The sequence below is a fragment of the Dendropsophus ebraccatus genome, chromosome 1, assembly GCF_027789765.1.
Source record: "Dendropsophus ebraccatus isolate aDenEbr1 chromosome 1, aDenEbr1.pat, whole genome shotgun sequence".
Classification (NCBI taxonomy): Eukaryota; Metazoa; Chordata; class Amphibia; order Anura; family Hylidae; genus Dendropsophus; species Dendropsophus ebraccatus.
In genome coordinates, this window is record NC_091454.1 from 207544521 (window position 1) to 207561834 (window position 17314).

The 17314-nt window shown below is 43.8% G+C and overlaps 1 protein-coding gene across 1 annotated transcript in view; it reads left to right on the forward strand.

The window, feature by feature from the left end:
• The first annotated feature begins 1763 nt into the window (after positions 1 to 1763).
• The window catches only part of LOC138767935 (adhesion G protein-coupled receptor E3-like), a 59205-nt gene continuing 43654 nt past the window's right edge, over positions 1764 to 17314 (forward strand). The window contains exon 1 of the mRNA XM_069945839.1: positions 1764 to 2106. Coding sequence (XP_069801940.1) covers positions 2049 to 2106 — 58 coding nt within the window. The 5' untranslated portion in view covers positions 1764 to 2048. The remainder of the gene's footprint in view (positions 2107 to 17314) is intronic.

The following is a 17314-nucleotide window of genomic DNA, read 5'->3' on the forward strand; positions in this document are numbered from 1 at the left end:
TAAGGCAATTCACTCTATTACAAAACAAGTGAAACAAGTCAGACTTGAGTCCCTGTTCTCAAGATCACAGGGAGTCCCAGCAGCTGATACGTATCCCCAATCCTGGGGGGGGGGGGTTAGTTCTGAATACCCCTTTTTAAGTCCTTTTGTTGGGTGGAACCCTCACAGTTCAGACTTTTCTAGCACATTTTCCAGGTCATATGGGGAATCTGGAGGTCATGCCAACACCTTGTAAGGTTCCTGTAACCATTCCTAAACTTTTTTTTTTTTGTGTGGACAAAGCATTATTCTGCTGAAAGAGACTTTCAGGATGCAAAGAAAAACCCACATAACAACAGCTGAAATATAGGACTCTCTTAAAACTAGTGATTAGACTGTTTCAAGATGCACAATAAGGAGGCACTTGACGAAGATGGGCTGCTTGGCCGAGTCGCCAGAAGAAAGCCGTTAGTTCGCGTATGCCACAAAGTATCTCATCTACAATAGGCCAAACAGCACATAGACAAGCCTCAACACTCCTGGAACAAGGTCATTTGACGTGATGAGACCAAAACCGAACTTTTTGGTCACAACCATAAACGTTACATTTGGACAGATGTCAACAAGGCCTATGATAAAAAGGAACATCATTCCTACTGTAAAGCACGGAGATGGATCACTGATGTTTTGGGGATGTGCGAGCTACAAAGACTCAGGAATCTTGGTAAAAGTTGAAGGAAAGATGAATGAGGAACATTATCAGTAAATACTGGAGGCAAATTTGCACTCATCAGCCCAGAACGACCCAAAACACAAGGCCAAGTTGACTTGTCATTGGCTGCAGCAGAACAAAGTGAAGGTTCTGGAGTGGCCACTTAAGTCTCCTGACCTCAATATCATTGAACCACTCTGAGGAGATCTCAAGCACCCAGTTCATGCAAGACAGCCCAGGAATTTACAGGAACTGGAGGCTTTTTGCCTAGAAGAATGGGCCGCTTTACCATCTGAAAAAGTAAAAAGCCTCCTCCACAACTACCACAAAAGACTTCAAGCTGTCATTAGTGTTAGAGGGGGCAATACACGGTATTAAGTACTGGGGTATGTAAACTTTTTATCAGGGTCATTTGTATGTTCTTGGTTATCATTATGATTTAAAAAGAGAAAACACAGAAGTTTGACAATAAATGGCTTCATCCGACCACTAACCATGAGTGGGGAAAAAGGTTTTGTGTTATCATTTATATTCTCTGAAAAAAGGACAATAAATCAAAAATTCTGCCGGGATATGTAACGTTTTCAGCACAACTGTACATGGCAAGCTGAAATGCCCTGTGTCTTCTGACACCTTTCTATTTTAGCCGCAAGGAACACTACGAGGAAGTTGCATTGTCTAATCCACCAAATTGGTGCAAATCTGGAGAATTCCTTCAGACAGGAGTGAGAGGATCTTACAATGGAGGATGAGTATTGTCGGCTACTGGCTAAACAAGGAGAATGCACAGATGTATGTTGAGCCATTATGTCTACATGAATGCCTTGGAGCTCCACAGCCATGTGTGACATTCACTATATCTGATTCTCTACAGCCAAAGGATGTAGCTTGTAAATTTCCTTGCTTGCATATTGTCCATCCCATTACTTACTATGTATAGTAGCCAGAAGATCCCCCCCCCCCCCCCCCCCCAACCTCTACAACTTCCTCTAAAACTTACACAACCTGACATGGCAAAAGAGAAATGCTAAAAGTAGAACAGACGTATGACAGTCAGTGGACACTTCTAATGTATACAGGATAGAGCAGAATTTAAAAAAAAGGCAGGAAATACAGCTGGTGCATAAGAATATTTAGAAGAAGCTTCTCATTTCGACCAGTCCCGAGAAGAGAGAACCGGTATGACCTGTATGTAAGACCTCTGGAGATACTGGACTGGATATAGTGGTAGTGGTGGAAACAACGGGAAAGTGATCCTAGTCTATGCAGCTATCCCAAATGGAAATTGTTACTTGACAGACAGTGGGAACTGTTCTGATGCTAGACAAACCAAGACTATACAGAACGGATCCGGAACATGAAAGAATTTGGAATGGATCAGAGGTTCGCCACACATTTCCTGTTGCTGATACTCGGTAATACTGTGTGTCTATGTGTGATTTGTCATGTTACTATACAATTGTTGGGTCAGTCACTGTCCGTTGTTTATGATAGAAGGTTAGAATGTGGATTATTATGGTCTACCAGAGCTTTATTGAGAATGAACTTTATGTTAGGATTAGTTTATGTCAGGATTCCAAGGTTTGGTGAGCTCGGTCATCGCGCTTGCTCATAGTTAGGACGGCTCAGGGTCAATAGAAGCAAGACCATATTCTAAGTTGTTAGGGCATACATAGTTTTAGGGCCTATAATATACACTAACAACTGCTTATGGACTGTTAATACATAAGATTTCTTTTTCTTTTTTTTTTTTAAATATAATACAGTGGTACCTCAGTTCTTAAACTGCTCAGAATTCAATCAGAATTCAAGGAAAGTTTGCATTGGTTCTCAAACACTTTTTGGGCACCCAGTCTTGAAGTAGAGTAATACCGCGGTATTCAAATTAAATTTTACCTGGAAGTAATGTTCAGAATTCAAGCTTTGCTCGGTTTTTGGAATGTGGGTTGTATGTGGTGGGTTTACCACTGGTGAGGCTTCACATACAGTACAGTACTGTACAAGACTGATGGAGTGCATATACAGTACAGTAGTAGTACAGTCAGTGCACCACCATCTCCCATCCTGTACAGTACTGTATAAGACTGCTGGAGTGCATATACAGTACAGTAGTAGTACAGTCAGTGCACCACCATCTCCCATCCTGTACAGTACTGTATAAGACTGCTGGAGTGCATATACAGTACAGTAGTAGTACAGTCAGTGCACCACCATCTCCCATCCTGTACAGTACTGTATAAAATTGCTGGAGTGCATATACAGTACAGTAGTAGTACAGTCAGTGCACCACCATCTCCCATCCTATACTGTATAAGACTGCTGGAGTGCATATACAGAACAGTAGTAGTACAGTCAGTGCACCACCATCTCCCATCCTGTACAGTACTGTATAAGATTGCTGGAGTGCCTATACAGTACAGTAGTAGTACAGTCAGTGCACCACAATCTGCCATCCTGTACTGTATAAGACTGCTGGAGTGCATATACTGTACAGTAGTAGTACAGTCAGTGCACCACCATCTCCCATCCTGTACTGTATAAGACTGCTGGAGTGCATATACAGTACAGTAGTAGTACAGTCAGTGCACCACCATCTCCCATCCTGTACAGTACTGTATAAGATTGCTGGAGAGCATATACAGTACAGTAGTCGTACAGTCAGTGCACCACCATCTCCCATCCTATACTGTATAAGACTGCTGGAGTGCATATACTGTACAGTAGTAGTACAGTCAGTGCACCACCATCTCCCATCCTGTACTGTATAAGACTGCTGGAGTGCATATACAGTACAGTAGTAGTACAGTCAGTGCACCACCATCTCCCATCCTGTACAGTACTGTATAAGACTGCTGGAGTGCATATACAGAACAGTAGTAGTACAGTCAGTGCACCACCATCTCCCATCCTGTACAGTACTGTATAAGATTGCTGGAGTGCATATACAGTACAGTAGTAGTACAGTCAGTGCACCACCATCTCCCATCCTGTACAGTACTGTATAAGACTGCTGGAGTGCATATACTGTACAGTAGTAGTACAGTCAGTGCACCACCATCTCCCATCCTGTACTGTATAAGACTGCTGGAGTGCCTATACAGTACAGTAGTAGTACAGTCAGTGCACCACCATCTCCCATCCTGTACAGTACTGTATAAGACTGCTGGAGTGCATATACAGAACAGTAGTAGTACAGTCAGTGCACCACCATCTCCCATCCTGTACTGTATAAGATTGCTGGAGTGCATATACAGTACAGTGGTAGTACAGTCAGTGCACCACCATCTCCCATCCTGTACTGTATAAGATTGCTGGAGTGCATATACAGCACAGAAGTAGTACAGTCAGTGCACCACAATCTCCCATCCTGTACTGTATAAGCTTGCTGGAGTGCATATATAGTACAGTAGTAGTACAGTCAGTGCACCACCATCTCCCATTCTGTACTGTATAAGATTGCTGGAGGCATATACAGTACAGTAGTAGTACAGTCCGTGCACCACCATCTCCCATCCTGTACAGTACTGTATAAAATTGCTGGAGTGCATATATAGTACAGTAGTAGTACAGTCAGTGCCCCACCATCTCCCATTCTGTACTGTATAAGAATGCTGGAGTGCATATATAGTACAGTAGTAGTACAGTCAGTGCACCACCATCTCCCATTCTGTACTGTATAGGATTGCTGGAGTGCATATACAGTACAGTAGTAGTACAGTCAGCGTCAGTTTTTCCCTGTCATTTCCACTCCTGGTTTTGGTTGAAAAGAGACTGATGGAAAAACTATGTGTGACCAAAGCCTTAGGCCTCATTCACACATCCGCAACATATGTCCATAATTGCAAATAAATTTTGCTCCATTGGTTTCTATGTGCCTATTTTCACATCTGCAACTTGTGCAGATGCGCATAAAAAAGCTTATATCGGGTAATATGTCAGAAGTTCTCTGTTACTAGATCACTTTCTAATTTTAAAACTTTCTAACGATTAATTGCAGTAGTGACTCTTCCCCAATTTCCCCAATGGATTATGTCATCTATCTGTGTGTAATCTCAGTTTCATGCAATAACAGCTGTATTTCCCACTGAAATTAACTTACTGCATATAGCTTGGTACAAATAGTTAAAGGGGAACTCCAATCAAAATATACTCACTGGCAAAAACAAATAAAGCACCATGAAGTTGCAGGAATTAAATTAAACTTTTTATGTGTGAATGTAATGATGTTATATGGAAGCGATTACAGGAGAAGGCTCTGGGGGAGATTTATCAAACATGGTGTAAAGTGAAACTGGCTCAGTTGCCCCTAGCAACCAATCAGATTCCACCTTTCATTTTGCAAAGAGTCTGTGAGGAATGAAAGGTGGAATCTGATTGGTTGCTAGGGGCAACTGAGCCGGATTCACTTTACACCATGTTTGATAAATCTCCCTCTCTGTTCACACGCTGTACAAACAATGGCCGTGGTTTAGCATGTTCCTATTGCTGATATTGCCATATCACCTGTAGAAACATCATTTTAGCCCAATATTGGCTGCTGTCCCTTTTGGTTGTGTCTTGTTATAAAATTCCTTTAAAATTATTGCAAAGAACGGATCAAAAATAAAAAAAAACATTGGTCGATAATAAATGACATATTCAGCATTTTTAAAGCTCTGGCGAACACCGACCATTGTTCGCAAAATTGTGTGGAAAAAGATGTTGTTTGCATTGACTTCAATTCAAATCATTTCATTATGAAAAGAACGTCCTGGATACAAGATGGATACAGTTGGGCCGCTACTGCTGGAACCAAAATGAGATACAGTTGAACATCTCTAGCCTGGATACAAGATGAGAAATGGTTGGGCCCCTGTTGCCTGGATATAAGATGAGATACGGTTGGGCCCGTCTAGCCTGGATACAAGATGAGATATGGTTTGGCACCTCTAGCCTGGATACAAGATGAGATATGTTTGGACCTCTCCAGCCTCGATACAAGATGAGATATGGTTGGGCACCTCTAGCCTGAATTCAAGATGAGATATGGTTGGACCTCTCCAGCCTGTATTCAAGATGAGATATGGTTGGGCACCTCTAGCCTGGATTCAAGATGAGATATGGTTGGACCTCTCCAGCCTGGATTCAAGATGAGATATGGTTGGGCACCTCTAGCCTGGATTCAAGATGAGATATGGTTGGACCTCTCCAGCCTGTATTCAAGATGAGATATGGTTGGGCACCTCTAGCCTGGATACAAGATGAGATACGGTTGGGCCCGTCTAGCCTGGATACAAGATGAGATATGGTTGGACCTCTCCAGCCTGGATACATGGTTGGGCACCTCTAGCCTGGATACAAGATGAGATACGGTTCGGCTCCTCTAGCCTGGATACAAGATGAGATACGGTTCGGCTCCTCTAGCCTGGATACAAGATGAGATACGGTTCGGCTCCTCTAGCCTGGATACAAGATGAGATACGGTTCGGCTCCTCTAGCCTGGATACAAGGTGAGATACGGTTCGGCTCCTCTAGCCTGGATACAAGATGAGATACGGTTGGGCCCCTCTAGCCTGGATATAAAATGAGATACGGTTCGTCTCCTCTAGCCTGGATACAAGATGAGATACGGTTCGGCTCCTCTAGCCTGGATACAAGATGAGATACGGTTGGGCATCACTAGCCTGGATACAAGATGAGATATGGTTGGACCTCTCCAGCCTGGATACAAAATGAGATATGGTTGGGCACCTCTAGCCTGGATACAAGATGAGATACGGTTGGGCCCCTCTAGCCTGGATACAAGATGAGATACGGTTCGGCTCCTCTAGCCTGGAAACAAGATGAGATACGGTTCGGCTCCTCTAGCCTGGATACAAGATGAGATACGGTTCGGCTCCACTAGCCTGGATACAAGATGAGATACGGTTGGGCCCCTCTAGCCTGGATACAAGATGAGATACGGTTGGGCACCTCTAGCCTGGATACAAGATGAGATATGGTTGGGCATCACTAGCCTGGATACAAGATGAGATATGGTTGGGCATCACTAGCCTGGATACAAGATGAGATATGGTTGGGCCCCTCTAGCCTGGATACAAGATGAGATATGGTTGGGCATCACTAGCCTGGATACAAGATGAGATATGGTTGGGCCCCTCTAGCCTGGATACAAGATGAGATATGGTTGGGCATCACTAGCCTGGATACAAGATGAGATACGGTTGGGCATCACTAGCCTGGATACAAGATGAGATATGGTTGGGCATCGCTAGCCTGGATACAAGATGAGATATGGTTGGGCATCGCTAGCCTGGATACAAGATGAGATATGGTTGGGCATCGCTAGCCTGGATACAAGATGAGATATGGTTGGGCATCGCTAGCCTGGATACAAGATGAGATATGGTTGGGCATCGCTAGCCTGGATATGATATGATGAGATATTGTTGGGCATGGAGGATACAGGTTTTGTATGGCATCCTATAGCACATTTGCCCACAGATGTTACAGCTGGTCCTGTGCTCCTGGTCCTGGTTCTTTATGACTGCCCCTCAGCTGATCACACCAGAAGGGGGCTGTAATTCGCTCAACAGCAAAGACAACAAGGCCTCCATACTCCGACCCAACCATCACCACATCCTAAACAACCTGGATTTGTTGCAAAATACTATATGTTCCAGTCTGGGTTTTGTTCAAAACACACCTGCAAAGGTGATGACAACTGGTCATTGACCGGCTGTCAAGGGCAGGACAAATAGCAAATCTCTACTGGTGGTCTGCCTGCGATATCCGGAGCCTTTTCACTGAGCAGATGTTTTCATAGCATGCATTATGTCACCTGTGATTCCATCTAGTCAGGATAAGTCTACTTTCTAGGACTATGGGGGAGATTTATCAAACATGGTGTAAAGTGACACTGGCTCAGTTGCCCCTAGCAACCAATCAGATTCCACCTTTCATTCCTCACAGACTCTTTGGAAAATGAAAGGTGTAATCTGATTGGTTGCTAGGGGCAACTGAGCCAGTTTCACTTTACACCATGTTTGATAAATCTCCCCCTATGTTCGTACACAGCTGAAATCTTATTCTCTGCTTCTTTTGAAATGTTTAGGCGGCCCGTACATTTCCCATGACCCCCAGTAACTTCAAATTGCCTCACCCACCACAAAATGGGGGGCACAGTTACCAAATGTATTCTAAAAGTTTTGTTGTCCTCATTCTTACAAATTTCAACACGCCAAAGATTTTTTTTTTTTATTTGATGTCATCATCTTATGTCACACTATGTAAGCATGTTTCACACTGAAATCCTTGAAAATAAAAGCTGCGCTCTAAATGGCTGCTATAGGAAACTAAGCCAATTTTTCTTAGATTTTCGGTCATCAGCCATTTAAGCGACCTGTACATAGAAGCACCTTAATGTAATAGAGCAACACCATCAAAGCGCTGGGAGGGAAATAAGGCCAGACCCTGGCTTTAAGGGTCCTATTAGACAAAGCCATATTTCATTGTCTATGATTAATGATAAACGATTGAAAGCGTGCACTTTTGTGAATGACCTGAAATCATTCACCATAACACACAGAACTATAGTCCTTGGTTACAATCGCAATTGCGATCATTTTTATTTGATTTGAGAACGATTAACAGCGATTGTATGGTCCTCTCAAAAGATGTAATCAATGACATAAGAACAAATTTTCGTTAGTCGTTTGCTCGTTGCCTGCATACACATGAAAAGATTATTGCTTAAATTGAAACGATACAACGATTTTTTGCAAAAGAATTTTTCTGTATTAGCGCCCTTAGAGTCAGAATTGTAGCTAGATTTCCCGTCAGGGCCGGCTCCAGGTTTGTGCGGGCCCTCGGGCAACAGAGCCTCAGCGGGCCCCTCATCCATCCACGATGCACCCATCGTCCACACACTATGCACAATCACTTGAGACACCACTAACACACACACATACTGACATAGACACTGACTGAAACTGACTGACTGACACAGACACTGACTTACTAACACACAGCACTTACAGTTCAGTCTTCTTCCTCTCTGTCAGGCTGCTTTCCACACTGTAAGGTTGAGGACCTTCAGGTCATGTGATCGGGTCCTTCACCCTTTTCTCTCTCTGTGCAGGTCCTGTCCTTTCTCCTGTGTCTTCTGATGTTCAGCCCCTCACCCTGCACTACAGTGAGGGGGCTGAACATTAGAACACCGAGCTCCTCTCCCTCTCTGTGGGCCCTGGCACTTGCCCTGGTAAGGCTTGTGCTGATGCAGGCCCTGCTTCCCGCCATATGGTAAGCTTCCAGATCACATGCCAGAGGGACATCTGGATTCCTTTTTAGAAAACACTTACCTGCTGTGATGTCATCAGTTCTCAGTTTGCATCGGGGGCAATTAAAAACAAAATTAATTGTTAAAAAAAACAAAAACAAAATGAGAGAAACCCTCCCTAAGGAGAAAATCCATAAATTACCAGATGTGATGCCATACACTTCTACACTACTAATAACTACTAATTGAAAGATAATGAATGTTTTTGGTTTAATGGTCCTTGACCTACAGAGCAATGAAAAAGCATTTGGATTTCTTCCTACCTGTTGTCCCCAATTTTTGTTTTATACCTAATTGTTCCAGATCTTCAAACAAATTGAAACATTAAGAAATCATCCAGGATCACCACAAATTTTATATAATAATTCCATTTAGTTAGGAAAAAATGTTACTGAGCGCCAACTGGTCCTGTGTGAAAAAAATAATTGCCCCTGTAGTAAACCAAGTAATTGGCAGGGTTGTAATCACATGTACCATTTCAGAACAAACTTTGATGGGTTTTTTGTTTGTTTTTATGAATTTGAATACTCAAATTGGAAAAAGGGAGTACATAATAAAAGCAAAACAAAAATTCTGGGGGGAAAAAATATATATGTAAATAAAGCTTAACTGGGTTTTATTAGCGCCATAAATGCGGAGAGTTGGTCAATCCTAGTCCTATTGAATCTAAACATCTCTAAGGTTACAAACCCACTTGGCGGGTCTGCAGCGAGTCTCCATGCTGCGTTTTTGCAGCGAGACTCGCTGCAGATCCCGGCCCTATGCTTTTAATGGCAGACAAACACGCAGCAGGGATGTACATCCCTGCTACGAGTTTGTCTGCAGCCCGCCCCATTAACCCCCCGGCCGCCGGAGCTGATACTTCACCTGATCCCGGCTCCGGCGGTTCCCGATGTCTTCAGCAAGCCGGAGCGGGGACCAGGTGAAGTATATGCTTCAGCCAGCCGCCCGCAGCCCCGGCCGCCCGATCGCCCCCCCGCAGCCCCGGCCGCCCGATCGCCCCCCCCGCAGCACTGATCGCACGCCCCCCCCCGCAGCCCCGGCCGCCCGATCGCCCCCCCGCAGCCCCGGCCGCCCGATCGCCCCCCCCCGCAGCACTGATCGCACGCCCCCCCCGCAGCCCCGGCCGCCCGATCGCCCCCCCGCAGCCCCGGCCGCCCCCCCGCAGCCCCGGCCGCCCGATCACCCCCCCGCAGCCCGATCGACCCACCCCGCAGCACTGGCCGCCCGATCGCCCCCCCCGCAGCACAGATCGCACGCCCCCCCCCGCAGCACAGATTGCACGGCCACCCGATCGAGCGGCCGGGGCTGCAGGGGGGCGTGTAAGCGATCGGTGCTGCGGAGGGGCGTGCGATCGGTGCTGCGGGGGGGCGATCGGGTGGCAGGGGCTGCGGGGGGCGATCGGGCGGCCGGGGCTGTGGGGGGGCGTGCGATCGGTGCTGCGGGGGGGGGGGCGATCGGGCGGCCGGGGCTGCGGGGGGGCGATCGGGCGGCCGGGGCTGCGGGCGGCTGGCTGAAGCATATACTTCACCTGGTCCCCGCTCCGGCTTGCTGAAGACATCGGGAACCGCCGGAGCCGGGATCAGGTGAAGTATCAGCTCCGGCGGCCGGGGGGTTAATGGGGCGGGCTGCAGACAAACTCGCAGCAGGGATGTACATCCCTGCTGCGTGTTTGTCTGCCATTAAAAGCATAGGGCCGGGATCTGCAGCGAGTCTCGCTGCAAAAACGCAGCATGGAGACTCGCTGCAGACCCGCCAAGTGGGTTTGTAACCTAAAAGAGGGTTGTCTGGGGAGCAGTAGACGGCTGCAGCCTTCTGCTGCCCGGTGCTAACTTCCTGAGATTCCACGTCTCGGAAGTAAGCCTTGGACATGGAGGAACAGGGATAAGGGCCCTATTACACAGGACGATTATCGTGCGAAAAATTGTTATATCGTTCAAATTTAAACAGTAATCGTTCTGTGTAATTGCAGGCAACGATCGAAAAATCGTTTGTATGTCATTGATCGTTGATTTAGATCTAAACCTAAAATTATCGTTAATCGTACGCTAATCGTTCGCTGTTATTCCACATTTGTTCGCTCCAGTTCTTTTTATTTTTACTACTCGTTTAGTGTAATTGCACATTGTTCATTGTTTGTTCATTGTTGATCGTAACTAACGACTATGGCTCTGTGTAATATGGTGAACGATTTCAGGTTAACGATAAACAATCTTGTTTGTGATCGTTTATCGTTAGTCGTTAATCATTAAAAATTGCTCAGTGTAATAGGACCCTAACACTCTTTTTCTTAACAAATTGAGGTTTTTCTAGTTAGGTGTTTACGTAACTCAAAGTTGCAGATCTAAGTGTAGTTTGTGCTTTGATGCTGTTTATGCAACTTCCAATAACTTCCATGGAGGTTACGCAAAACAGCATATTTTGGGATAGAAAGTTATTGAGCTAGTATGCAAAGGATTACAAAGCCATATATAAGGCTCTGGGACTACATGAAACAGTAACAGTCAGTGGGGGGAACTCACAAAACTTTTAGTTCCAGCTTTTTACACATTTTGTACAAATTTTTATATATTTGAATCAACGTTTCTATGCATTTTATTGTTTTACCATACTTGTTACTTTTAGTTTTTGGCCTAAAAAGCAGGCATTGCTTAGGATTTATGGCTTTTTAGAAAAATTTATTGCATGCAACCTTTTGGAAAAAAAAATAAAAAATCATTCATCACCCATGTTGCAGCAATTTGATATTTTTTACGCAAATTAAGTAAACACTAATATGAAAATGCACGCTTGAAAAGTGATGAACGTTTCCAGAAGTGGTGGGCCTGGGGAAACATCTAGAGCTCACTGACAAATCACTAATGGTGCGTTTACACAGAGAGAGATATCTGACAGAGATTTGAAGCCAAAGCCAGGTATGAATTTGAAAAGAGGAGAAATCTCAGTCTTTCCTTTATGACCTGTTCCCTGTTTATAGTCTGTTCCTGGCTTTGGCTTCAAAAATCTGTAAGATAAATCTGTTTGTGTAAATGCACCATAAGACATGCTCATCATTCATGATTCTATTAGAAAGAGTGGTATCCACATGATGACCACGGCTCACCAGGAAAAACATCAAGGATCATCTCAAAATTGAAACGCAAGAACAAGAGAACAAGTCCATTTGTATATAATAAGGAGGATCCACAATTTTTGTAGTCTTCTAAGATGCTATGTCAGGACGTTAAATGAGTTCACACTGGAAGGTTCTGCATTGTGGCATTGTAAGTAGAAGCAATTCTGCAGAATTTAGAACTAGAATAGTGTGAACAAACTTTAGAGGAAGTGGCCTGCGGTCTGGCTAATTTAGTAAGATTTTTTTTATCTGTCTGTCCATTTTGCAATTTCTGTTCCTATTATTCTCCTTTTTTGTTTTTTAAAGCGCCATGTCATCAGAAGAGTTTGGGCTATATATTTTTTCAGTGTGGCCGCAGCTTCCAGCAATACTTTATAAATGATCCTTACAGGACCCTCACTGTATCAGCCAGACAGTCCCTATATCGGGTTGTCCAGAGCAGGGCTCCTCAACTCTTGTCAGCACTGGCTAACATGCGATGTCGCTTTGTTGTACACCAGCATACCCTGGAAAGTTGCATTATCAGCATTGCAATTCCATCTCACCAAATATAGTAACTACTCTAAGGCTAGATTCACACTGCGTTTTTGCAATCCGTTTTTTGCAAAAAAAACGGATGAAAAAAATTGATGCATTTGTGTGCATCCGTTTTTATCTGTTTTTCCATTGACTTCCACTGTAAAAAAAATGGATCAAAACAGATCCGCTTTTTTTTTAACGGACACAAACGTAGCTGACACTACTTTTGTGTCCGTCAAAAAAAACGGATCCGTCTCGATCTGTTTTTTTTTACAGTGGAAGTCAATGAAAAAACGGATCAAATCGGATAAACATAAATGCATCCGTTTTTTTTCATCCGTTTTTCATCAGTTTTTTGCAAAAAAAAACGGATGAAAAAAAACGGATTGCAAAAACGCAGTGTGAACCTAGCCTAATGAATTACAGGAATTTTTGATGGATGCATGTGTGTTTTGTTACCGAACATTTTTTTTAAGTTTAATGTCAAATACTTTATGCAAAACAGTGGTGTGTCTTTTTTTCAGTTGACAATCCTTTTTTGGTCCATGTTCAGTGGTATAGGAGATTCATCGACGACATATTGCTTATATGGTCGGGCGATGTGTCTCCCTTACCACTGTTATAATCTTAAAGGGGTACTTCAGCGAAAAGCTTTTTCCCAGTAGTTGAAACACATTACAAAGTAATATAACTTTGCTATATGCTTCAGTCACCTATCTGCCCCCCTTCCCTATCTTTTCCCCCCTAAACCCCCCACCAGGAAGTGAAGTAAACTCCTTCTTACCTAATGACTGTTGACCCCAGGCTTTTCTGTGGCAGCCATTTTGTGACAATGACATCATCTGCATAGGCACAGCTTCCTGGTTTGGGCTTTCCCATGATGCACTTTGTCTCCTTTGATGTCTAACTGACTCTGTAGAACTGTTAGATGGCTTACAGTTTGCTCAGCCAATCAGAGCTAAGCAAGCTGAGCAATCCAACAAAGGGAGGCTGGCCTAACAGGGCTTAAACCCACCTCCCTCTTGATGTCATTGTCACAAAATGGCTGCCCCAGAGCAGCCTGGGGTCAACAGTCATTAGGTAAGAATGAGTTTACTTCACTTCCTGGTGGGAGGGGGTAGAGGGGGGAAAGATAGGGAAGGGGGGGAGATAGGTGATTGAAGCATATTACAGAGTTATATAAGTTTGTAATGTGTTTTAATTACTGGAAAAAAGCTTTTCGCTGGAGTACCACTTTAAGGTTACTTATGATTTACAGGAAAAGAGTATAGCATTTTTGGATTTACAATTAACAGGAGAGATAGGGAGAAGCCAATATCTGGGAACACACTGTTGAGGTCTGACAGCAATCACCCTCCACACACCATCCCTATTGGGGAATGCACTAAACTCAAAAGAAAATTTTTGGATAAAGGGATGTACAAAAATGAAGTTAGTGATTTGGATAATAGATGAAAACAAAGAGGATACACTAATCAACACTGTAACAGGGCAAAACAGATAGTTACACGGAAACAGACATACTCTAATAACATGGAAAAAACAACAAAAAACATGTAACAAAATGAAACCGGTAGTGTCCATGACATACAATCCATGATTTAATAAAGTAAAATCTATTATTAATAGAAACATATATTAAAAGAGGATTCCAAATTAGCTATAATTTTAACTGATGGCTGTCACATTGTTCCCAAAAAAGCTAGAACTCTTGGTGACATGTTGTCACTAGAGATGAGCGAACCGGTTCGCCCGGTATGTGATCCGGTTTGGATTTTTCCAAAAGTCAGAGTCTGGTCAGATTCGGATTTTTGGAAGTTCGCTCCGCCATTTTAGAAAGCAGGAAGTGTTCTGGGCGGGAAAAGCGCTTTCTCATGATGCCCAAAACACATCCAATCAGCAGGGATGTTGCACTAGCCCACCCCCTGTGTGACATCGGGATTGCTTTAAGAGGAGCGGTCACATGACCGCACAACACAAAGCAAAGACAAAAAGATTATTAGTAAAGCGGAGAGGAGAAACATATAGTGATTGAGAGAGAAAAATAGAGAGGGCAAAAGATAGACCGGTAGATAGATTAGGCATAGGAGAGCAAAGGGTGCACAGAACAAAAACGTGCTATACAGATATACAAGTGCTATACTGTCGCCCTTGATTTCCTGAGGCACAAATATATACCTTGTGTATGTGTGTAGAATAAAATAAAAAAAGTGCTATACAGATATACAAGTACTATACTTAGACCCTTGCCAGAGTGTATATGACGTACGTGTTTTCCTGAAACACAAATATATACCTTGTGCATGTGTGTAGAATAAAACTACACTTCACTGCTCCTTCACTGCATTTGTGACCTTTTTCCTGCATAGACCCTGTAATGGTGAATATTGAAGCCTAAAAAAATTGACTTTGAGATATTGAAAAGATATTGATGTTACTGACATGTAGAGCCCTAAATTCAACCAAATACACTACCCCCGTATCATATAGATGCTTTAAACTATGAAACCTGTAGAAATCTGAAATTCGGTCAAACCGAACTTTTCAAAAAAATCCGGAAGTCCGGTCGGAACGAACTTTTGAAAAATTTGCTCATCTCTAGTTGTCACCCAGTACAATAACTACAAAAAAAACAAGGAGCAACCTGGTAGGAACAATTTGGGTTCTTTAAATGCAGTAGACATTCGTGTAAACCATGTAAGTCATTTTATGACACAGAAGGAAACAAATGTTATGATGTAAAACAACATATAGATTGCGACACTACAAATGTAGTTTGTATAATTGAATGCACAAGTTGCAATAAAAATATGTAGAATGCACAACACAAAAATTAAAAATACAAACATTAGAACACATTAAAGGGAACCTGTCACTGGGGATGCGGGCACAGAGCCCGTCTGACCCCCCCGCGTGCAGCCCCCAGATACTTACCCTTTCCTGCAAGTCCCACTCCTGGAGCGGAACAAAGATATCAGCGCCCAAACGGCTTTGGGCGCTGATATCTTCGTCCCGGGACCGGCTCCAGGAGTGGGACTCGCCGTAAAGGGTAAGTATCCAGGGGCTGCACCGGGGGGTCAGACGGGCTCTGTGCCTGCATCCCCAGTGACAGGTTCCCTTTAACTATATTAAAGGTAATATGACAAGAAAAAAGTCAGGAGCACCATTACATTTTATACAAGCACACCAAAGTTCCATCAAGAATTTTGTTTTTTATGGGATAGAAAAAGTAGTTCAAAAAATGAGAGGAGGACACTTGGTCAAGCGTCTTAGAGTCAGAGAATCTTATTGGGAGTATACACCTAAAACTAGTATGCCATATGGCCTTAACATCCGTAAGGAATTACCGTTTTATTATTTGTAGCAGGTCTGTGTAGTGACATTAGCAATATGGTGTGTAACCTTTCTTTGGCTATGAATATTTTCGATGTACTGAGGTGAATTGGAACCGGCGTTGCATTGCGTTTTTGGTATCATTTAAAATACTTATTCACATTGTGATCAGTAGTGCAATGCGTTTGTGGTATCCAATACCATATGTAGGATGACAGTGTTATACATACAATGCAATAGTCGTAAGATGTTTTTAGCTTTTAGATTTTTATATGTATTGTATTTTGGACTGGTATTGTGTATTTCACTTGTAAATTTGTCCCCAATGGTATTGCATTTATGTAATTAGTGAATACACCTGTATTATGTGCATTTATACCTAGTAGGGAGGGTTGGTTTATGTCTGTGTCCGTGAATTGTCCTGTTCTTACGGAATTCTAAATAAAGCAAAGCAGAAGTTTACTGAGCATGCTGGGTCATTTTTTTATTTCATGGCTCCTCAACTCTTCTCTGCCGGAGCCATCCAGAAAATAGAGGCTTCTCAGCTTCACTACTGGATAAATGGCATCCTAAGGACTGGCCTATGACATGGCATAAGGCCGTATTACATATTACGGCCGATAATTGCTTTGTGTAATAGAAGACAACGATCATCCTACATGCACGATGTTGGCTGATCATTGTCTTTCAACAGGCTGAAACACAAATATTTAGCCTAGAAACAATCTGCAGCTGCCGCCCCATGTAGCAGGAGCGCCGACAGGAGACTTCCGCTATCTCCAATGGGCTCCCCAGACGATCTTTAAATCGCTGTCGGCGCGTGTAATAGTGCTGGCAGCGAGCAGGTAACGAGGGGCAAGCGAGCACTGACCTAACAGGTCGGCGCTTGCTTGCTCCTCTGAATTGGCTCGTGTAATAGGACCGGTTATGACATGTCAGAAGTGCGTATTGGGAGGGGGGGCGGGTGCTAAGACCCCCGCCGATTGCTAGAATGAAGGGGCAGAAGTGCTGAGCAGCATGTGCTCTACCCCTTCATCTCCGCTATAACTGCAGTCTACTGAATAATAATGAAGCCTACGGAACTTCCGTCTGGAAGTTCCATAGGCTCCCAGTATAATTCCATAGACTGCTTGTATTAGCAATCTACGGAATTCATCTCCGTATAGCGAAGATGAAGGGGCAGAGTGCGCACTGCTGAAAGCTTCTGCCCCTTCATTCTAGAGATCACTGGGGGTCTCAGCACCTGGACCTGCATAAGTGCGCCGCATCTGAATTCCCTGCTGCACACAATGAAGCGTGTGGCCAGAGCCGCTTGCCCCATAGTGTGCACTGACATGTC